Source organism: Lepisma saccharinum, unplaced genomic scaffold (genome assembly GCF_977018435.1).
Source record: "Lepisma saccharinum unplaced genomic scaffold, izLepSacc3.1 HAP1_SCAFFOLD_483, whole genome shotgun sequence".
Taxonomy (NCBI): Eukaryota; Metazoa; Arthropoda; class Insecta; order Zygentoma; family Lepismatidae; genus Lepisma; species Lepisma saccharinum.
In genome coordinates this window covers 77548-101904 of record NW_028143172.1, presented here as the reverse complement: position 1 = coordinate 101904, position 24357 = coordinate 77548, and the positions used below count along the sequence as shown (strand labels likewise).

Here is a 24357-nt window from a genome sequence, read left to right as displayed (position 1 = left end):
GGTGAGAGAAAGATCCTCTTATGAGCTACATCAGTGGTTTCTAAATATCATTTTAACATGTTGTATTATGTTACCTGCTAAAAAGTGATCATGTGTACATAGGTGACAATATGCACAGCTCAGGCCAATAAAATCCCTATCCACAATGTACAGTGGGAACCATTCTAATTCCCGGATGATGGGGAGGGAAGCTTCTCCTTCCAGACAGCTGTCGCTGCGAGGCTGTCGGTGGGGACAAGCCGTGACAGGTGGTTCTACCTGCCTGTTACGTCACACCGGGAATCGTCCTGCGTGGAGGTCACAAGCCCCAACTGCGAAGGTTGTGGGAAGGAAATGGAAAGGTGTTTCAGATGTATTGCATGTTATGTCTGCAAGGGGGATATGTGTATAGTAACTATCATATGAAATACCGTGCCGATGCACACTGCATTTACAGTTTGTTTCTGATTGAGGCTAAATGAGCATTATCAATTAATACAATTATATCAATTAAATAGAGGGCCAGTCTTCCCGAGTTCCAAACTATAGATGATTTTTAAAAACATCAACGTGTGTTGACTAAAGTGATAACAAAAACAAACAAAGAACCTGGCAAAGGGTTGATAAAAAGCAAAGGAATTGCAAGGTTAGTGGCTTTATTAATATTTTCACCCATCTCACTCAGTGGCCGCGGTGGCTCAGTCGGTAACACGTCTGACTACCATGCTAAAGGTCCAGGGTTCGATCCCCGGCCGGTTCAAATCCGGGAACTTTTCTAACGTTGGAAGCGGCCACGGTGCCCACCCAGCGTCGAATAACATGGGTACCTGGGGGAAACCCTGGGGGGTAAAGGCAGTCAGGGGCGTGATGCTGATCACATCACCCCCACTCACGACCGGATCAAGAAAGTGTGGGGCGTTACCTCCACACCCCCTATACGCCTTCATGGCGTGGTACTAAGCACAGGGGAGCACTTTACCTTTACCTTTTTACCATCTCACTCTATATACGCTTACATGGGAATAATGGTGATAAAATTTCTGTGTTTGAATTCTCCCTTTGTCCCTAATCAATTCAATTTTGAGAAGTGTGATTTTTATTAGCACAGATTTGACCTAAAAGTAAAGAAAGATATCTGAAAACTTGCAAATATTCCTTCTTCTTCTTTTTTTATTGCAATCTGTGCAGTGTGTTGAATAGAAGGATAAAAATATTATTCAAACTCTTAAAATATGTTCAACTTATGGCTACTGTCAAAATCTTCCACATCTACACTGAGGTAATAATGTTCCCAGAAGCACAAACACACATCAAGTTTCGTTTGTATACCCTACTCTGAAATACACGTTGTAGAAAACGAAAAACGACTGACTGCCTAAAAAAATTAAACAAGTCACTGGTTGGACTTGAATTTTTATCACTCGTTTTAATTGCTTGTGCACATGGCTAGATAAATGCAAATAATTTGTATACATGAAGGCTAAACAGATCTTTTGGCATGATCTGTAACATAATATTATACATTCATTGCTTTCTATAAACAGTGTCTTTCCTAAGGAGCAAAGGGTGGGGTGTATTGACGTTTTAATATGTAGACTGCTCTTGCTATAGGCCCAAAGCAACACATGAGGATTTGACTGTTCGGGGGAGAGAGGGGACACAATTTGTTTCCAGTAACTATATTTTAAAGAAGTTTACTCTGTACATCAAATGATGATAATTGCATATGTTTCTGCACATACAAACCTCAATAAAAACTTGTTTATATGTGCTGCCTTGCCTAATTTGTAAAGATGTAATTTCAAACCAGTTATGTTGTAAGTTAATTATTTATTGATTTTCTATAATTTACTTCGCTTTTTTTACCAATTTTCGCTAATTTTCAAAAATGGGGTGAGTGATGATTAGATGAAATTGATGAATGAACACTCACAAACATCCATGCCCAGGCCAGGATTCGAACCTGGGACCCCTGCCATCATAGCGCAATGTGCTAACCTCTCAGCCACGAGGGATGGCATGTTGTTAGTTTAAAATCGCTTGATAGTTTGTCATTGTAATTCCTAATCAATACATGTGCAGGGCCTCCCCGATGGCATAGCGGTAACATCGTCATCTCGGGTTCAATACCTTGTGGAGACACATAGTGGTTCAGATCCCACTTTAATCTGTAATTCCAATCCACGATTAGAGTAAAATTACACGCACGTATTAATATTAACTTTACAGAAGTCATGGTAATTTATTTCAATGTTTTGAGAGAGAAATGGATTACCTCTCGGGGAAGCACCGACCCTTCCACAAACATGTTATCACTCTTCTAAATGCCACTTAATATTACATGATTTTTATTAATTCTTTGTTCTGAATTGATGGACTGCGAACTTTACTTTTATAGCCTTTTAGGCCTCCCGATGTTGCAGTTGTAGCATCGTTGGCTTGTAATCAAGGGGTCCTGGGTTCAATTCCCTGTGGAGGCACATAGTAGTTTGGATCCCACTTTAAACTGTAGGTCCAGTCCCGATTAGCCCTACTGTGCATAAAGTTTACTTTAAACACCAACTCAATAAATCAATCAACAGGGTAGGCTCTTTCCCTGGCATTCCTTACTTTTGATTTTCCACTAACTTTGGAAATTTATACTTTGATATGATGACAGGAATAAAGAATTGATAAGGCAAAAATGGGAGATGATACCAAAGACACTTTTCACTTGGTCACAATTATACGATGTTCACTATTTATATTTTGAGGCTAACAATGAAAAAACAGGAATTTGGCATTGAAAACTGCTTTATTGTTTTTCGAAGTATTCTCCTTTATGGTCAATACACTTTTGCATTCGTTCGAACCATTTGTCAAAGCAGTTTTTCCAATCTTCTTGAGACACCTCCATTATATGGTTTTTCAACGCATCAACGGCGTCTTCCGCCAACGAAAATCGTTGTCCACGCAATTTATTCTTGACATTCGGGAACAAGAAGAAGTCATTGGGTGTCAAATCAGGACTGTACGGCGGATGACCCATCAATTCGATTTTTTGACTGTTCATAAAGTCGGTTGTTAGACGAGATTATAACACCATTAAGCCTCGAAACACTTACGAATGAATTACTCCCTATATATTTCCTTTGGAGAATGCTGTTAGAGGAGTGTTGTGAGCATGCAAAAACTGGTTTTGCAGCTTGCCTGCAATTAGAAGTGCACCAGGTGGGGGTGGGGAGAGGCTGTTCATTGCAGACACCACTTGGCTCGTACCCAGCGACAGCGTCCTACCTGTCTGCAAGGAAAAACTTATCCGCTGTCTGGGAATACAAATGATTCCCACTGTACAGGTTAAAGAGCCTGTTATGACAGCTTCCATCTCTGTTTTGTACCTTGGATAAAGAATAAGCATAAAAATTGGTTTGTCAGTTAAAAATCGAATATCGGTATTATCTTTCAACTACTGGTGGCATTTTTGAAAGCATGGATGAGATCCCTGCTGGATATAGAGACGTTCCTCCTGATGTGCAGACAATTGATTCTGAAATTCAGATGTCAAAATCCTAAAGCATGTGAGATGTGCACAGAGTCAAGAGATTTCTATTTAAAAATCCATTTAGAAATACCGATGTTTGCAAAACTTCCTTAATTAATTCTGTTAGGTGTGTAATCTCCTCACATGCATAATAACTTTATGTTTGCAGACAAAATATTTGATTCAAATTAAACAATTAATAGATTTTGTTTCAAGTGTGTCCCCATATGTACCATGAAGTTATCTTTACAGGAAAATCTTGTCAAAAATACAGTTTCTCTTTGAGATGAAACATCCTTGTATGTCTCTATTAAACTTATCATTCAGGCCAAAACATTTGTTACAAATTGAACAATTGAAAAGCTTCTCTCTAGCATGAATGCACATATGCGAATTAAGACGTCTTTTATTCCCAAAATATTTGTTGCAAATTAAACATTTGAAATATTACTCTTGACTGTGAAGCTTCATGTGTACATTAAGTGTACACCTCCAGACAAAACATCTTAGCAAATTGAATAGGAAAAGTTTCTTTGTACTGTGAATGCTCACATGCACATTAAGTTGGCTTTTAGGAGAAAAACCTTTGTTGTAAATTGAACAATTAAAGGCTTCTCTTTTGAGTGAACACTCATATGTACACTAAGGTCTCTTTTAGGGGCAAAATATTTATTGGAAATTGAACAATTAGAAGGGCCTCTCTTTATTGTGAACCTTCACATGGTCCCTAAGATGTTCTTTACGAGCAAAATCTTTGTTGTAAATTGAACAATTGAAAGGCTTCTGTCCAGTGTGACCCCCTCACATGCTTATTAAGATAACCTTTAAGGGCAAAACTTTTGTTGCATATTGAACAATTGAAAGGCTTCTCTCCAGTATGACGTCTCACATGCTTATTAAGATGAACTTTACAGGCAAAATCTTTGTTGCAAATTGAACATTTGAAAGGCTTCTCTTTCATGTGAACAGTCATATGTACACTAAGTTCAGCTTTACGGGCAAAATTTTTATTGCAAATTGAACAATTGAAAGGCTTCTCTTTAGTGTGAACATTCATATGTACACTAAGAACTCCTTTACGGGCAAAATTTTTATTGCAAATTGAACATTTGAAAGGCTTCTCTTTCGTGTGAACAGCCATATGTACACTAAGATTTCCTTTATGGGCAAAATATTTATTGCAAATTGAACAATTGAAAGGCTTCTCTTTAGTGTGAACATTCATATGTATACTAAGTTGTTCTCTACGGGCAAAATTTTTATTGCAAATTGAACAATTGAAAGGCTTCTCTTTAGTGTGAACATTCATATGTACACTAAGAACTCCTTTACATGCAAAATATTTATTGCAAATTGAACAATTGAAAAGCTTCTCTTTAGTGTGAACATTCATATGTATACTAAGATTTCCTTTATGGGCAAATTTTTTATTGCAAATTGAACATTTGAAAGGCTTCTCTTTAGTGTGAACAGTCATATGCACACTAAGAACTTCTTTACGGGCAAAATATTTATTGCAAATTGAACAATTGAAAGGCTTCTCTCCAGTGTGAACCTTGACATGCTGATTAAGATGAAACTTACGGGCAAAATACTTGTTGCAAATTGAACAACTAAAATGTCTCTCTTGTGTGGGAACACTCATAAATGTATTATGCTCAGCTTCATGGACAACAGTTTTCTTGGAAACTGAATCCTTAAAAAACATCTGTGGTTCATGGGTTATAAAATCACCTTTGTCAGGGAAAGTGTTGTTGGAAATGGGGGCTATACATTGCTTTCTCCTGTTATTAGGCTTGGAACCATCAACATGTGCCTTGCTTGCAAGGGTTCTTGTTGCAGGTTCAGCTTCTAATTTTTCAACTGTACTAATACATTCTGCAATTTCTTTTGGCTGCTCTTGTTTTCTCAAATTTCCTGCGGACACTGGCAAATGTGGAACTGACCTTGGGACATCTTGTACTTGTTCTTCCACATTGTTCTTGATCCTGCAGCTGAAAAAAATATGATACAAATGTAGTTTCACTTTCTGAGTAAATAATGAGAAAGACTAACACGTATAAATCAATGGAAAGAAAGGAGAGATAGAGTAGACTGTTGAAGGTGACGTACATATTATTGTGTAGAACTTTCAGCAAAAAAATGCAGGCTGGACCAGGATTCGATCCCAGGTCTCTGGCATTCGATGCCATTGCTCTATGACTGAGCTACTGAGCCGGCTTGACTTTGAATGAGTTTTCACTTAAAGTTCTATGTAGTACATCTATGTGTGCTAATTTAATGTATATTACTCCTGCAAGAATAAATACATAATATTTTTTCTACTACTTAGTCAAAAAATATTCATATCTTTGCTTTAATTTTTATTAGGTTGGCCATAAAGCTTGGTACATATCAATTGTGTGACAATATGTTGTCATTGTCTCGCATAGTTACATTCATTCAATCTTCCTTTTCTTCTTTCTGTTGCAGGGTAAACAAGAGTTACTACAACCATATCTACTTGTGACCAGATATGTTAATTTGACTTAGGGCTGCCACTACACAGTGTCAAAGCTCAAGGTCAACCTCCATCGTCACATGCCCTCAGCCTCTGAACTCCCATCTTGGTCTCATCCCTATCTCAGTGCTCAATGTAGACCCCTGGTCTAACATGAATTCACTTGTAAGTCTCTTGCAGGCTGGGAACCAATCTCTGGTAGCTGAACATTTGCAAGAGTAATTCATTCACAGTAGTCGGAATTGGGGGATGCCTCAAGTAATTCAGAAAGTGATTTAGGTGTTGTATTCACCTGACATTTTCAGCCACACTATGTCCACTTCAATAAAATTTATTAGGCACAAGTACATGTTACCTTTCAACTTTCTCTTTTTTACAATGCTTCCAATTATTTTTGATTTGGTGTTTTAAGTCCACTTTATGCACAGTAAGGCTCACTGGGACTAAACCTAGAGTTTAAAGTGGGATATGAACCACTATGTGCCTCCACCGGACCCCTTGACTACAAGGCAACGACGCCACCACTGTGCCATTGGGGAGGCCTACAATACTTGCAAAGGTAAATGCCATAGAAATTACCAATTGCTTCCAAAAATATTCTCTACATATTTACAGGTGCAAGTATCCTGGATAACTGTAACAACTCTGGGATTTCGACCAGAGCATGGGACCATGGCCACTCACCATCGTGGGAAAATGGGGAAGCTATGAATAAGTAGCATAAACCAGTTCTGGATACCTACAACAACGACTGGGGGTTTGTTGTGCTGACCACCTCTGCTGAGGCATATGGGAGTGTGACAGGCAGTCATTAGGTAGACCCTGAACCTTACGGGCTGTTGCACCACAGGTTGAGGGGGAAAAAAACAACTGCATTCAACGCAATATTTATTGGATAAAAAAGTCCAAATTAAATCATTTTGGAAGATATTATCAATGTACATTAATATTTCGATTTGGTATCTATTGCCACTGAGAGTCTCATGTTAATAATAACGGAACCTACTTTCTAGTAAGTACAAGTGCTAAGCAATTATTTTGAATATCCATATGGTTGGTTTATTTATGCAGAAGTAGTAAAGTGGCCATTATCACATAGAAGGAAGTGTATTTTTGGTAAACATAGATGTAGCTGTAACAAAGTTACATTTCTGGAAAATTAGCTGTAGCTGTAGAGAAGCTACTTTTAAAGTGTAGCCTTCTGATTACTGCTAATATATTTGCTCAATACTGGTGCAGTACCAAAGCACAATGAAATGCTGCCTACTCTAACTTTTATATTATTGAGATACACATAAATTATGTATATAAAATCTCATAAAAATGAAAAGTGTGCTGCATTTGATGAAAGGATGAACCTAGATTTATAGACCAGTGCAGGTGCGAGAGAAAATAAGAGCTTTAGATTGGACAGTCAAAATTGGAGAGGCCAGACTCCAGACTTATTACTGAACGTAAATACTGAAACCAAAAAACCTTGGAATCTTGCCACCTTTTGGTATGGTGATACTCAACTTTAGGCTAGGAAGAAGTAAATGAGTCGCTTGGTGGGGTTTACTGCCTCTGTGTTCTGTAAAAATTGTTCTTAATATGCTGAACAGTGACATATGTTGAATTATGTAATCTGATGAAATATGATCATGTGTACAAACAATGGAAAAGGTAATGACAGACCTCACGGCGAAGTGGTATAGAAACCCTGTATGCTTCAGGACAGCTTTGATAAGGCACCTGAATTGTCTCGAGCTGAACCAGGAAGATGGCGATCTTTAATCCTCAAGGCCATTCTGCAAAACGAATGCCAGAAGAGGTTAGTGTGTCGATTTGCTGGGTGATGATAAGTAGATATGTTCTTGTTTTCTGTTTTCGTTATTTTACGTTGCTTTGCTACTTCTGGAATTTGAATGACGACTAGAGTGATTTGATGAACTGAAAACCAACCCCGTGACAAATTGGTTAGCGTAATGTGCTTCAAAGTCAAATAGCTGGGTTTTGAACCTGGTCTTCATCCTGCCTCTACCTATCACATCTTTAATCTTTATCATCGCAATTAACGGAAACTGGTAGAACAATGGCGTGAAATAACAAAAATCTAAGTTTCGGTGTCGGCTTTTGAGCTTGAAGCATTGTCGTTTCGTCAATCAACAAACAGCAACGATAGATCGTGAGAGTGAAATGAAATAATTCTTATTTTCTAATGAATAGTAACGAGAGAAGAGCGATAGGTATTCCTCATATTTTTCGCAAAAAAACTAACTTCCAATCTGTGGTGATAATGAACTTTATTTAGTGTCCGAAATATGTTTAAAATGAATTTACGTTAATCCATGCACATGTAACCCATTGCGGAGGGTCTTCAGGATGTCTTAGTAATAACGTCAAGCCGTGTAATCAAGGGGCCCTGAGTTCCATACCCGGTGGAGACATATAAAGGTTTGGATCCCACTTTATACCGATTAGCCTATCTGTGCATAAAATGGACTTGAAACAAAAACCGAAACTAATTAAGAACTTATTGTAAAATGAAGAATATTTTAAGAGTATATCAAGAATGGTAAAAACAAAAATGATTTCAAAAAGCAACAATACGCAAAGCACCTGAAATCCCCACTGGCTTACAACATGATACTATTCGTCACATAAGAATTATTATTTGCGAGTTCAAACTCTGACATTTGCAGAAATTTGCAGCCTTGAAATTCATTGCTTCTCTCAATGATTAAGTGCTTTCTTTGCTTTGCATTGCTCTGGTTCGCTCAGTCGCTATCTTTGTGTGAGCTTAGATTAAATGTGATAGAAGCTTATAGTCAATCCTTCACACAACTTCGCTGTATGCTTGTTACAGGTTTGACATCTTAACATAACATTAGCGTCGCTTTTCTGCCAGTTTTTTTTTAAATCGCGACGATGAAGATGAGTGAACATATGATAAATAGAAGATTCAAAAATAACACCAATGACCAGGCCGGTATTCGAACCTGGGAACCCTGACGTAAAAGCATCTAGTGCTACTACTCAATCAATTTTCACATAGAAACTTACACTTACACATCTCTTCCTTACATATGTATTTTGTTTTACCTGCTGCACTTCTCTCATGGTGAATACTAACCCCTCTTTTCAGGTTTATCTCATGTTTATAGCTATTGCTTTGCAGTGAATGATACTTAGTTCTATTAAGCCCTCACGAATCTTATTCCGAAGAAAACCCTGTTAGAGGATTACATGTTTTGCAAATGGAAATAATAAACTCATAGAGATCCACGTATGGTTTTGTTAAGTACCAATATTATCTTCTATGAAATTGACTTAATTTCTTTATTCTCTATGATTTAAATTCAAACTGCAAAATAGTGAATTTGGAAAATTGTTACAATTCACAAGCTAGGGAAAGATTACAGAATTTTGTCATACGCAGTAAGATTAAAATAAAATACTTGATTATTTTTAAAGTTACGACTAAATTAGATAAGAGAGAAGAGTGATTGTTTAAGATATACAATTTGTAATTTATCAGTCTCCTTATACATTCTTGGTATAATATGTTGATATTTCCAGTGTCCACTGAGATTTGGAACCCTCTCCTTGCAAGAAACATGAGTGCGGACTCATTTTTCAATGCATAAAGCTACTTCTCTCTTCTCTGTAAAGCAAACAACTTAACTCTTGCATATGAGTGAAACAACTGAATCGAACAAAATAAAGTGTCATATTTCCTTACATTATCAATGGGATTTCTGCTTCAGTACAGTATATTCAAATGAAGTACTGTGAAACTGACAACAAGCAGTTATACCATTAATGCTGATGAAAAGGATATAGGTATTAGAAATTTAACACAAGGAATTTATAGAATTGCATTGTATAGGTACCTCATTTGGCTGACCACACATTAAAACAGGTACACTCTAATAATAAAAGCTTCTGAAAGTTCATATACGAGGGGCATCCTGAAAAAAGCTCCAATGGTGCCTATAAGCAGCACTAGTGGTCGGAGAGCAACACACACACATGCAGGCAAGAAGAAGTGGCATGTAGCTGTAATCTGGTACAGTTGCAACGCAGCCGTTTTAGGACAGTTCTAGGTTAAAGTTGCAGCTCTCATACAGTCTCCCACCGACTGTAATGTAGCCTACATTGCATGCTCACAATTTGCCACAGAGCCACCAGCAATCGTGTGTGGTGTGCAGACCAGACGTCATGAGTGATAGTATGGTCAGACGATGGTGCAGACAATTCACGGAAGGCCAATCGAATGTGCACAACCGCATACAGGTGAGTACACACGGGCCCTTTGCATCACTTCAGGTGAGAGATCTTGGACCACTCCCTGTACAGCCCTGGCCTTGAATGTACCGACTTTCATCTCTTTGTTTAACTGAAGAGGTTTCTGGCAGGCCAAGGATTTGACAGCTATGCTGCGGTAGAGATAGTTCCAGTCTTTGCTGTCAGATACATATACCATGGGCATATAAAATTTAGTGCCATGCTATGACAAATGACAGAACAACGGTGGTAATTATGCCGAAAATTAGGTTAGGACTCACTGTTACGAATGCAATAAACTACAACTGATATTCTTGTTTTATTTATGCCTAATTGGTAGAGACCTTGATATTTTGATTTTTTTTTTTTTGAAATTGGTGTATTTTCTTCTTTTTTTATTTTTTACTATACGGTGTTATTTTTCCCAAAATTCAAATTTTCATTTTAGCGCATTTTCTGGCAAATATCTGAAATTATACCTTCATGGTGTTTTAAAACTACTGTTTCAAATTGTAAGTCGCATGGCCTACGCCTCTTCGTGAGAGTTTCATATCTTGAAAGTTATTTTGGGAAAGTTATTTTCCATACCCCCTTTTTAATTTTAAGGACGGGTTTTAGATAATGGAATTTTCCCAGTATATACTGAAGGGTGCAGAATGACCATAAGTGTCGACACACCCAAAAAATTAAAATCAATTTCACGTGACAGATATCGATATATTATGGCACCAAAAATTGGCATTATCTTTTTTTGACTTGTTAGTGTTATGTTTCCGAAAATTCGCGTTTTGGTTTTAGAACATTTATCTGCCAAATATACCGAAACTTAGTACTCCATTGTGCTTCTAAACTATTATTTTAAATTGCAGGTCACATGGTCTACGTATTTTCGTGACAGTTTGATATGTTGGAACAGATTCTTGAGGAAGTAAAAGTAAAGTACTCCCCTGCACTTTTCCATGAAGGGTTATAGGGGTGTGGAGTTAGGGCCCCACAGTTTCTTGATCACGGCTGAAGGTGGAGGTGATGTGATCAGCACTACGCTCTTGGCTACCTTTATCCCTTAAAGTTTCCTCAAGGTACCAGCTTCATATGATACTGGGTGGGTGCTGGAGCAGTTTGAATATCTGGAAAACATTCCGGTTCTCCCCCGCAGGGGATCGACCCCGGGTCTCTCGCATAGTAGTCAGATGCCCTAACGACTGAGCTCCATTATTACTCGCTCGACAAATGCCGATGGTACGCACTTAGCTTGGTAATTCAAAACATATCTCGTGCGACAAATACGAAGATGTGGCTCCCGTGTGATGGTAGATATGCTCTCGATCTCCTGTTAGAACCCTGCCACTTTGCTGTGTGATGGAAATGGTTTTGATAGAAGTTGAAAAAATCGCGGGAAATACATGATTTAATGTGGCTGTCGGAATTATTCCATGTACGTATAACTCTATAGTTTACTCTTGAGTAAAATGTTGGAAAACTTGCATGTTCTATGTACACAAACATGGCCTAGAAAAGACAAGAATGTTGGATTTCATGGAATTCTTCGTTGTTATAGGGCATTTCTTTTTTAAAAAATCGCTAAAAACTCCAAAAATTCGCATTTTATGCCAAATTCGCATTACTTCGATATTTTGAACGGGCAAAAAATATGTCCAGACATCACTGGACATTCCTAAACATAACTTCGCAGCAATTGCTTTTTTTCACGGTTTTGGCGTTTGCAAAAAATCAATGTCCCTACTAATCGGAAATTACTTTCTGACCACCCCTCGTATAAATCAGTAGATGGACAGTGAAAATTTAGCAGGGCTGGCAGAGAAAAGTCAATTCTTGAAGAAAGTGATTTGCTTTTATGATTGAATGATTCGAGTAAATATGATATTAAAATATTTACGTATTTATTATTAGTATTTTATTTCATAATATTGGACATTAACCTTACTCAGTGAGAGATTAATGACCATATCTCACGAGTTTAAACAGACAGGACAGAGTGTGGCGTTAATTTCATTGCAATACTAGTGTTGCAGTAAATTTGAGGTTGGGAGCATGCACTTGCCAATTTGTATAACATTCACCAATGCAGATTTATGTTTCACTTTTTCATGATAGTATTCAATATACACTGCTGGACAAAAAAAAACGGACACTTGCATTTTTTGTGATAACGCATAAATTCTGATTCGAAGGCTAACTAAAGGTTGCAGAAATTATTGGAAATAAGAAAACCTGAATATATTCAACAGAAGGCAAATTAAAATTTATTGTTAATAAGATAAATTAGAACAAAAATGAAAGTTACAGAAAACTACCAAAAAAAAAAAAAAAGAGAAAAGGAAATGTTACCAATATTTTTTTTAATATTTTTAACTGGTACTGGTGGGGTATATAAGCTGTCTAGTAGTGGGTGTTACCTCCCCTGGCATCAATTACAGCTTGTAACCGCCGTGGCATACTTCGAATAAGATTGGTAATCACTTCTTGGTCCAATTGCTCCCATTCTTCTTGAATAGCAAGTCTTAGCTCTTCAATTGTTTCTGGAACTATTGCGCGATTTCTGATATGTCGTTTCAGTTGATCCCAGACGTGCTCTATCGGATTTAGGTCCGGACTTTGTGATGGCCATTCTAATCGCGTAATCGCAACTTCGTCCAAGTACTCCGTGACAATATTCGCAATGTGAGGACGCGCATTGTCATGCATAAAAACAAAGTCCGGGCCTATGAATGGTGCATATGGTACTACATGATCTTCCACACATTCTGTAATATACCTGCAAGCTGCCATTGCCCCATTGTCTACAAGAACCAACTCTGTCCATCCTTGTAAAGAGATACCTCCCCAGACCATGGCACCACCGCCTCCAAAGGGTGATATTTCAAAGAAACAACATTGTGCATAATGCTTATTAGGTCTTCTATACACGTGTTCATGCCCGTCTGATGAACGTAGATTGAATTTTGACTCATCGGAGAATAAAACCTTTTCCCACTGCTCCACATTCCAATGTAAGTGTTTTGTAGCAAATTCCAGTCTTCGCTTCCGGTGACGTGCTAACAACCTGGGATCTGTAGCGTCCGAGATGATAAACCACTTTCATTCAGTCTTCTACGAACTGTTCGTGAAGAAACCACAGCTCTATGAACATTTCTCAAACGCTCTACCACAATATTTGAAGTCGTACGATGGTCTCTTAAGACTATGATACGCATTAAACAATCTTTCCGTGCTGTTGTGCATCGTTTGTGACCAGAACCCGGTCTTCTACCATAGGAACCAGTTGAATCATACCGTCTGAGAGCTTCATGGATAGTACTTTGTGCCATATTTAGCACCCTAGAAGTGTACACTACGACCATCATCAAGAACTACTGCTTTTACTACCTCTTCACATCTCATTTTCAAGCTAGCAAACTTACAATACACTTGCAAGAAAAACACCAGCAATGACAATGTCAATAATATCTGTTACTATGGTTACTATGAACCAAAATTCATGGCTCTCTAGACATTAAACAAAATAACATCAACAGGAATTGAAAATCAATAACTTAAAACAAAATTTCATGAAATTGATTTTGAGCCTACTAGGTGTTCCAAATAAGTAAATACGAGTAAATAAATAAATAAATAAATAATAAACGGAAAAACTATGGAAAATGTTCAATAATGAATGTTCAATTGTTCAATACTTAACTGAGAGCGTAATTCATAAGTAATTGCAAAATAGATGTCAAATATTAAGGTGTCCGTTTTTTTTTTGTCCAGCAGTATATATCCCGTTTGGTTGGATTCTTCTTGATATCTAAGAATAGGGCAATGTCATTGTAAATGTATGTTAACTTGTGCAAAACCAGTAATATGTCAGGATGATGAAAGAAAACCTTCGTAAACACTGCTACATTAAATAAGGTGAAGTGAGCCAGAAGAGTAATAAAATTCCAGCAGCATATTTGCAGTCTAAAGTTCTTCTTGTTTATGCATGCGATTTTTGTTGGATGTTGCAGTCCATGCAATTTCTGTCGCATGTTGTAGTGAGATACTTTGTCGGGTGGCGATATTCGACAAAAATCGTATGTATCAATGGAACCTATTTGTTTCCATGTTCCTTCAGTTTGCCCAACAAAATTCCTTACTACGACGTCCGACAACTATCGGATGGCACCAACCGCTCTTATCCCCTACATCTGTTGACAAGTCCCCTTACTACTCCCCTACGGACAAGAAAAAATGATACTTCAATGCATTTTCCACGTAATATTTAGAGGCTTGACCTTTACTCCCCCGATGATACCATATGGTATCATGGTGCTGATTACGAAATGAATGTGCTTTTTGGACCTTCATACTCTTATGTTTGGGTGGAAACTCAGACACAGGTCTGGAGCAAGCCTGGGAAATTCATATTGATGACCAACCTCCCCCCTCTCCGCAACATATCCATGCCACATTTCCGAACAGAGTTTCACATCTTGGCTCATTATTCATCTTGTATGGCACCCAGGAACATGAAACATATTTCAGTCTCTTTGGAAACGTCCATTCTTTGAAAATAATGCTCCAGATTTTTGTTTTTTCGTTGAAATTCGAGGGTCGCACCCTCCAAACCCTCTTCATCGTTCGGCGTTCTGAATTGTACACGGTTGCATGCTCTGATGTTTTAGCTGCAAAACAAAACTTATCTGAAGTAGATTTCTCCCATAGTGCCAGAGTTATAACAATTTTCCTTCAAAAATGCAAATTACATATTTTTCGTAAGAAAAAAATATCACATTGTCGCTCATTATTCAACTTGTATGGCACCCAAGAACATGAAACATTTTTCATTATCTTGAGAAATGTCCATTCTTTGAAAAGAATGCTAAAGTTCGCGCGTTCTCCCCAAAATAGCGGCAGAAGAGGAGGCAAACTCCAGATTTTTATGTTTTTTTCCATTGAAATTCGGGGGACGGCCCCCCCCCCAAGCCCCCCTTTCTCGGTCCGGTGTTTTGAATTGTACACGGTTGCATGCACTGATGTTTTAGCTGCAAAACAAAAGTTATCCGAAGTAGATTGCTCCCATAGTGCCCAAGTTATAACAATTTTCCTCCAAACAGTGTTCGAATTTAAAATTCCCGCCGAGAAGCCCGGGCGAGAGATTTTCTCTCTCCTCCTGCCATCACTGGTTTCTGGCGCCGTGGTTGTGTTGCGCATAAAAGGGACCTAAAAGTTGAGGCCGAAACTTACGAACGAGATTTCCTGTTCCTGTGCAGAGACCCACAACGATATCTTTAAATAAATAAATAAAAAAAAGTCAAGGAAGACGATATTCCCTGACATTTCCCTGACTTTTTTTGACACCTCAAATTCCCTGACTTTTCCCAGTTTTCCAGGCCACCCTGAACTTGTATAGCGAAATTGACATGTCCAAATGATCTGTGAAAGTAGTATTTAGCATGTGCCGGCCACTGTGGCAGAGTGGTTAGCACATCGCGCTTCGATGCCAGGGGCCTCGGGTTCGAATCCTGACCTGGGCATGAATGTTTGTGAGTGTCCATTCATCAATTTCATCATATCATCATTCTTAGCAAATCAGATAGAAGTGGCACAAGAAGCGAAGAAACAATCAATCAATTCAAGTATAGGCCATGATTGTATCTGGTAGCCTATATGAACGAGATGTGACCCTCCTCTCAAACAATACGTGCCTTGTCCCCACCGAACGAAGTGTGGATTAATGTCAGTTAAAAATTAATTGTCCGAAAGCACGTATTAGGCATGAACAGAACAAAATATACTCCTGAAGAATTACAAATGTTATAAGGCAGTTCAAGGCCGGGAGCATGCTGTCTGTCTATACAATTTCCTCAAAAAATGGGATAAAACCCGGAAGATTGAACCCAACATCGGTTTCCACGTCACTCCAGAAGTTATCCAAGCTGCTCGAGAAGAACGAGAATTCACGTTGGATTTGTGACGTGATAGTGAGGGGGAAATAAGAAAATGAAGGGGAGAGGAAAGCGTTCCTGGAAGAGTGATCTTCACGTAGATTAGGAAACACAGTTCAGCAGGAAAAGCGAAACCTGCAAGTTGTACATAGTGATACATACAGTTTTTTAGTCTTTTAACGTTTTTAAAGTGGGAATAGGGTAATTGTGCAAGTTTTTAGAGAACGACGAATATTTTTACATACAAAACCTGGGGGGCGTATATAATATCATAAATGTATCCACACCAACCCTTGTCCACTATCCTTTTATTACATTTCGACGTGGTACCATGTTATGCACCTAGTTTTTTATACGAACCTGAAGAAGGGGATAGTTAGTCACCGAAACATAGTTCTAAAGAAAGGAAAATAGGAACAACATACTTGCATACATAAGTACAGTTTTTAATGTTAATTCTTGACATCTTTTTTATAACTATTAACTAGTTACACTAAACATCCCTTGTTGTTCGTTATCCTAAAATAACATTTTGTTTCTTTACGCTAACAAGATTGTATGATTATTGAATGGGTTCATTTCATGTGTTAATTACGAGGCATTTTTAAGTCAAGTTACTAGAAGGGGTGATTTTGTGTTTCTCTTTCATTTAGTGTTTATGCAGAGGATTGTGCATGATTGGTGAATGGATGATTTCTGCATGATTGAAAATTGACAAGTTGCATTAGAGAATTTGTTCTTGAGGGTACAGCAGTGGCATACATTTTCAATTGCCCCTATAGGTTGTTTCTGGGTCTTGGTTCTCGTTAGAGACTGAAGCAACATGCAAAAATGCATCATTAGCTTCCTACTTAGCGACTTTTGTGATTACTATACTGAAAACAACTCCAACTGGTGGCTGACCTTGAAGGCTATTTCTGGCCCTTTCTGTCCCCCAATCATTTTCGGGGGAGTGTGATCCAATGGGTGTCCACAAGCTCAGTTGCGAAGTAAAACTGAAGGTGACGTTGCCAAGTGTAGTTCTGATTTTGCCAGTTGTCTTTATATGACTGTGTGTCCGCCTGCATTCCGACCTGTGGGTGGTCCTTCCAGAAACTTCATCGCTCAGAACCGCATGTTCAGTTCCATTATAAATTTATATTGCCCACCTAGCACATTATAATTTGCTTTTTTCAGTCATAAAGATATTGTGTGTACCCTGTAGAATCCCATAATAATTTACTACAAACAATATTTATGATCTGCTACAAATGGCCATGATTGGCTGCTGCTACATATTCATATGATGTATGATTTATTTCATTCTGTTGACCATTGTACAGTGGTTGTTTTCCACACATGGTATGGAACATGTCAGTACATAATTACAGTTAATAAACATGTTCAAATACGTACAAGTATATATATGTGTGTGTGTAAAGATATTATACTACATTACTATATAATTGTTTGGTAGGTAGATCAGTGTCACCGATTGCTTGATGACTTACTTACTCCACCAACTACCCTACATATACCTGCACTGTGGCCACTGAAATCCTACTGGCCCCATTCCAGTCACACACAACAAACGAGAGACAAAAGATCAACATTACAACACCTCAAAGAGTAGACTAAAAATGATCATGACAGCAAGAAATTAGGTTTGCTTTTATATTCAAGAGAGCTCTTCTAGCGTGCATGGACTGTTACAGTGTAAAATCTCACTAAATGTTGTCTTCCTGGTTTGTTTATGATGAAAGGATGATACCAAATGCTTCTCAGTAATTATAACTCAGTCGGGCTTGGCAAAATTTGCTGAGATTAAACAAAGAAAGCCAGCATTGAGGGGGAGGGGAGGAAGGGGGGTTGAGTTTTGATGCACAATCCATGCAGGTCACTCATAAAAATAATATCAACCTGAGGCAAATGTTGAAAAAAAAATATATGTTTAGACATCATTTGACATATTATTTTTGAAATGCAGGGAGGGATCACGGTCATCTATAATCCAAGGGAGGCCAGAGCCTTCAATTTGGCAACCCTGTAAACCATGACATCAGCCAGCCAATGTTACTCTCAAGAAACATTAGAGAATGAACGTCCAAACGTAAAAAAAGTAAAAGTTTCTCCGTAATCACTTCATTCGCTCAAATTGCATTCGCTAGTTTATTCGTTATTTTGCGTAAGTAAAGCAGTACGTTATTAAGTTGTTAAAAAATGCATTAAAGTTTTTGAGATGCATTCCAGCATTTCACGGAGCATTCCGTACTTTTCATATGTGGTGAATCATCAAATATAATAAATATCCAATCATTATGTCATTATGATTTTTAATTATGTGCAAAATAAATCAGCTACGTCAAAAAGCTATAACCGTGACATAGAGAATAATTTAAAACATGTTTATGCAAAAAGCAAATTCCACGCTGAGAAAAGTTGTGTGCATGAGGCACCACACGCTAAGCTTTAATGTTACTTGTATTAAGTACAAGGCCGAAACTAGAACACCCATAAAACAACAATTCATATAACCTTTAAGAGCATAAAACTTAACAAGCCTAACCTATTGAAAACAGTATAACACAACACTCATTCCTTCACTGTAACATATCTCCACAAGACAAAAACAATGGAAATGTAAAACTAATTCCTAAACCATGCAAAATTATCCACTTTCTCTCTGAGAGTATTTAGCCACCAACATCAAAAATGCCACTAGTTTGGAAATATTTATTTTAAGCTTATTAATTTCGTGGAAGGCATTATTTTAGCCTGTACATATGTATGCATTAGGGTGATGACTTTTTCATTTTTTCTTCTCAAAAATTATTTCCTGTAGCACAAATGGATGAACTTTTGCCTATTAATGACTAAAATGAGGTATATTCCATTGAAATATTGAAAAAGGTCACGCACAAACCATGTTTAAATTTTATGTATGCCATTTTACCATTTCATAAAATTGTATTAATAATATTTATATATAATATAATTCAGCAAACGGAGTTGTGCAATAATTGATGCACCAGAGAATTGTATCGAATATTCCAGAAAATCATAGAATGCTGTGCACCGTCCGGCCGGACTGAGACGTCAAGGTGATGTAATTACTCGGAAAGCTTCTGTACAGTACTAAAATTTTCTTCAGCTGTTTCGCAATGTGGTGTAAACTGCTATATAAGCGAGGTGTTCAAAGCGGATAGTTGAGTTTTAATTAGATTAATTTGGTGTCAATATTATTATTGCCTTATTATAACTATTGCGCAATATCCAGAGTATATTATAAAGAAATCCTTGTATTATTTGGTGAGCTACATTGAACTCTCTTGCTAATTATAATTGAGCATCTAATATATTATTAGTGTCTGTCTTTTTTTCATTTTCTATAATTCCTTTTTGCTTGTTTTTAAATAAAATATATGGAAACTCAATAACAGTTTCTTTAATTTGTTAAGTATTTAATATTTACGTTAAGGCCTTTTCTATTTCAGTTGCTGAGTAGAAGACAACATGTTCAAGAAGAGCTCTTCTAACACGGAAAAGAACAAGGAAACCTGGACAAAGAACTTAGTCCAGTTTCAAGCACCATCAAGAAGAGGCAACGTGGCAATATATGAAGCACCCTTGAGTGAACGGAGTCACATGCCCCTGAAAAGCCACATCATTGGATGCTTCCAATTTCTTGAATCCACTGCCAAAGAACGGAGAGAGAGGATCGGTCTAATTGCTGTGGAGCTTAAAGCCCTATGGAGCAAACATTGAACTTCCCGCATGTATCTGATCAAGCCATTTGTGCAAAACTAGCAAAACTTCTGAAAGACTATGAGCGATGCAGAAAGAAACAAAACTTTGATTCATTGAATGAACTGTTTGATGTGACCAAGGTGAAAGGTGAATGGATGTGCAAAGAGGATGAGAACCTCTACAAACTGCAAATTGAGAGCAAGGGCCAGGTTGGTTATTTCAGTTGCAAACGTGCTAGTGCAAAGACCATCCACCCATCCAAGTGAAAGAAGGCAATGGAAGCGACTGTGTCAACACTTACCAGCTCGGCGCCACCTGATTGTTCCGACGGTTACACGGACTCATCCGACAACAGCAAAGACAGTCCTTGGGAGGATAAGAATGAAGCATCAACGAGCACAAGGAAGCATAACCCAACAGGCATTGCAAGACACCTTGTTACAAGCTCAAAGCTGTTGTCCCACGGAGCAGCAATGGTGTGATGCCAGCTTTCTGGTGAGGGCATTGAAATCCCAACCCATATGTCAGTCAGCAACCCACAAGTCTATCTACACGAGCTGTTCAGATGAAGAAGCACTTGGTGAGCACGCTTCATCTGGAGAAGTGGAGCATACACTTTGACGGCAAACACATTGATGGCTTTGAATATCAGGCCGTGGTCCTCAAGAATGAAGCAAAATAAATTAAGTTGTCTGTACTCAAATTGAAAGATGTGAAAGCTCAAACGATCACAGAAGGACTCCAGGATGTGTTAGAGGAGTTCAACCTGTGGGGATCAGTTGTGATGGTTGTTGCCGACACAACAAGCGTGAATACCGGCAAGAAGACAGGCGTTGTTGTTCGGCTGCAGCAAATGTTCGAAGAGAAAGGTCACCTCAAACCCAAGTTCATCAGTTGCCAGCACCATGTGCTGGATCGTGTTCTTCACGTTGTCATGGACAATGAGCTCCATGGTTCGACTAAATCACCAAACATCGAGTACTTCTTTGTGCAGGATTTGACGAGCAATTATGATAAATTGACAGCAGCCTTCAGCAATGGTAAAACTGAAATTAAGGAAACAGGCAGCTGGAGAGACGACATGAAGTTTCTCTACCACCTCACTCGTGTCTTCCGCCACTTCACTGACAGGAATGAGATCCCCTTCGTGAAGTTTCAACAGATCCCAAACATCAGCAATGCACAATGGAACTCTTGTGCCATTCTAATCCTTCTTGCATTTATTCTGATGCCTGAAACCCGGAACAGGCTGCGTAAAATTTGTTCATTCATTTCCTGCTCATGGGCTGACCATTAGTTTAGCAGTCAATTGTTCCACGCTGAAGATTTTGATGAACTATCTGCAGTTCTGAATGACTACCCAACAGGTCTCAAATGCTTAAAAACCTGATGGAAAACAGATGAATCTCCAATCAACATTGCCCGAAGCAACCAGTGCTGTGAGCGTGCGATCAAAGTTATGCAACATTTGCACGACTCCTGCCGCAAAAAGGACAATCTCCCACTGAGATTCATCCTGTCCAATGACATTATCGTGAATAATTGACTTCCTTGTGTGTTTGATGACACTATATAATGCTGTATATACGTACTCTAAAGCTTGTGTTCAATTTTATATGTGCTTACAGTGACTTCAAAAAATGGGCAAAAACACTGATAAATATTTTTTATAAAATCATTTTGTGCGTGAGGTTTTTTATCTAATCACCTTGAAAGTAAGATTTTATCTAATCTTTAATGAAAGCTCATCAAATTATGATACAGGTAAATGAGGTTGTAAAAAAGTCATCACCCTAGTATGCATACAAAACAAATATATGCTCATATGTACATCGTAATTACAATGTATTGTCTGTTGAATAAAATATTGGCAAATTATTGTATCAGATTGTTAACAGAACTTTCCGGGAAGAAAGAAGCCAAAGGAATCGAAACACCTCTTTTTGAGATAATAGACTGAGTCCGGTACACAAAGGGAAGTAAGCGCTCGTGGATTTGCACGCGGAGTAGTTGAAGCAGTTGGCACGGAGATTTTCACTGAAAGGTGGTCGCGCAATTTAGTGCTCTGTCTGTTGAGTTTTGCATACCTCCGGTGACATTTTCTTCTGACGAAGTGGTAAAGTAGTCTCTTCAGTTGGAAGACCACGCTAGTCCGCCATTGTTTGCAGAGTCACAAGAAACGTTAAATCGGTATTAAGGCTCTCCGGAAAAGAGATCGACGGGAATGAACTTTGTCTGTAGCAGTTTAGCAGATTTTCATTCAGTGTAGCCGAGATTGCAGAGAAGGATTTTCTCCAGCGACAAGACACTGAGGATGGTCGGAAAAAGAGGATTTTAGTGAAGTGGTCCCCAGTGACGAGAGCTCTCGTGTTTCAATCCCCACAAGCTTGATCTTCTGATGAAAAAATCCCACTAAAGTTTCTTTTTAAAGGCCGGACATGTAATCATGAGTAAAAAGGTTAAGTTCGTTCTTTTTTATAAATATATGAGATTAATTTTTCTTATATTTCTTTTACCAAGATAATCTAAAGTACTGGTGTGAACTCTTGTATTGGGTTTACTCATGTAAACCAAGAACCACCAGCGAATCAGTGTGAACCTTTAATTTTTGTTGTGAAATTATTTCTTAGTTTTCTTCTGTAATAAAAGAAAGTAAAGGTAATTGGTTATTTTTTCCTTCAAACATTAAAATCTATAATAATATTTGAAATCAGTTTATGTCAACTGAACTGTAGTTAAAAAGCAAAGATAAGTCTAATACTAATAATAATAACGACAAAATCACGTTTTATCGTTATATGGTGTCTGAAACTCCCGGGAGTTGCCTTAGATTGTCTTGGTTAAAGAAAAAAAATGAAAGGGGTAACAGGCATTGTGTTGCGTCATTGTCGGCGATGTTTATGTAAATATTGAGTGTTGCAACCTGCGTTCTTGTTTGTCGGCAGCATGGCTCGTACAATACGCAAATCTCCTTGTTGCGGTAGATTGTTGATTTCTGACGCCGCCGCTGTTAAATGTTCAGACTGTAAACAATGGGTGATTAAAGATTGCGTTAAGAAAGATTTTTCCTGCAAGCAGTGCAAGAACGGAGCCGGAAATGAAGTTCATGATAATGAAAATATAGACGACAAAGAACAGGGTGTTTCGAAAGAAAGTGACGAATTTGGTTGTCAAGTTGACGTTGGTCGGGGAAAGGAAAATGATGTCTTGAATTCAATTTTGTCATTTATGGAACAGAGTAGGCTAGCGCAGGAGAACTTATGCCTAAAATGGGAAGAAAATAAGGAACAAGATAAGCTAAAATGGGAGAGATTATACAAAAAAATGGAACAAGATAGAAAGCAAGATAGGTTAGAATGGAAACAGAAAGAAGAACAAGATAAGCTGAAATGGGAAGAAAATAAGGAACAGGATAGAGTGAAATGGGGGAGATTATGCGAAAAGATGGAAGAACGTAGGCAGGAATTGAAGGAAGTAAGTGTTGGTTTCCAAAAATTGAGTGATCGAATGTCAGTTCCAGAACAGAAACAATCAGCTGTAATGGAAATGAAGGTCGTTAAGGTGAACGCTATCCAGGAAAGTAAGGTTCGATTTCAGGCCGAAATCGATGAAGTAAAAGATGATTGTAATGAGGTCCGTGAGAACAGCGAAAATGTAGAAGATAATTCTGATGAAGTACAAGTGGATATAGAAAATGAACAAAAAGAGACATATTGGAAAGTACAGGCTCTAGAGGAACGAGTGTGCGTGTTGGGAATGAAAAGGCAACAAGTTGAAGATGAGTCACTTGGAATACAGCAATCTCAGGAAGTGATAAGTAAAGATGAAAGTTTTCACGAAAAAACTGAGAAAGATGATATGTTTTCTAAACTGCAAGAATGTGTAACTTTAGACGCGACGATACTGGAAATGACTCTGATCAGTAAACGGAAGAAAATTAGAATGAGACCTAGATATAGTTTAGTAAAGGAAGTGAAGAAAATGAAGAGAAAGAAATTGAAAGCTGCAAAGAAAATTGAAGAAGCGTCAGTGAAAGCGAAGAAGAAAGTTCGTAAAAGATCTAAGAATGTCAGCGCAAAAAGATCAGACACAAGTATGAAAGAGATGAAACCAGAAAAGAGAGCAATGCATTCATCTGATGAGCATGAAAGAAAGTCCCAAAAGAAACAAGACAGGAAAGAATGGAAGAAAGTTAAGAAGAAAGTTGCTTGTGGTGATTCTCATAGTGAGAAAATTGAACCTATGGAAAATTGGAAACAAAATGAAAAGACTTTAAAGATGAGAGAAAGTTCAAATAGTGTTGAGAGATTTTTAGTTTCCCTACTTGAAGAAAGTTGGAAGAGGAGGAAGAAGAAATTTGAAAAGCAGAGAAAAGAGATGAAAAAAGAAGAGGAAAAAGAAGAAGAGGAATACGGAAACTCTCTAATTTGTTGGGT

General features: G+C 38.0%; 1 protein-coding gene across 1 annotated transcript in view; it reads right to left on the bottom strand.

The window, feature by feature from the left end:
• Positions 1-1289: 1289 nt before the first annotated feature.
• LOC145982948 (uncharacterized) overlaps positions 1290-24357 on the bottom strand; it is a 58147-nt gene continuing 35079 nt past the window's right edge. Inside the window, exons 4-5 of the mRNA XM_083116239.1 lie at positions 5084-5493; positions 1290-1354 (exon numbers count right to left, since the gene is read on the bottom strand). Of these exons, the coding sequence (XP_082972365.1) occupies positions 1290-1354; positions 5084-5493 (475 nt within the window). The remainder of the gene's footprint in view (positions 1355-5083; positions 5494-24357) is intronic.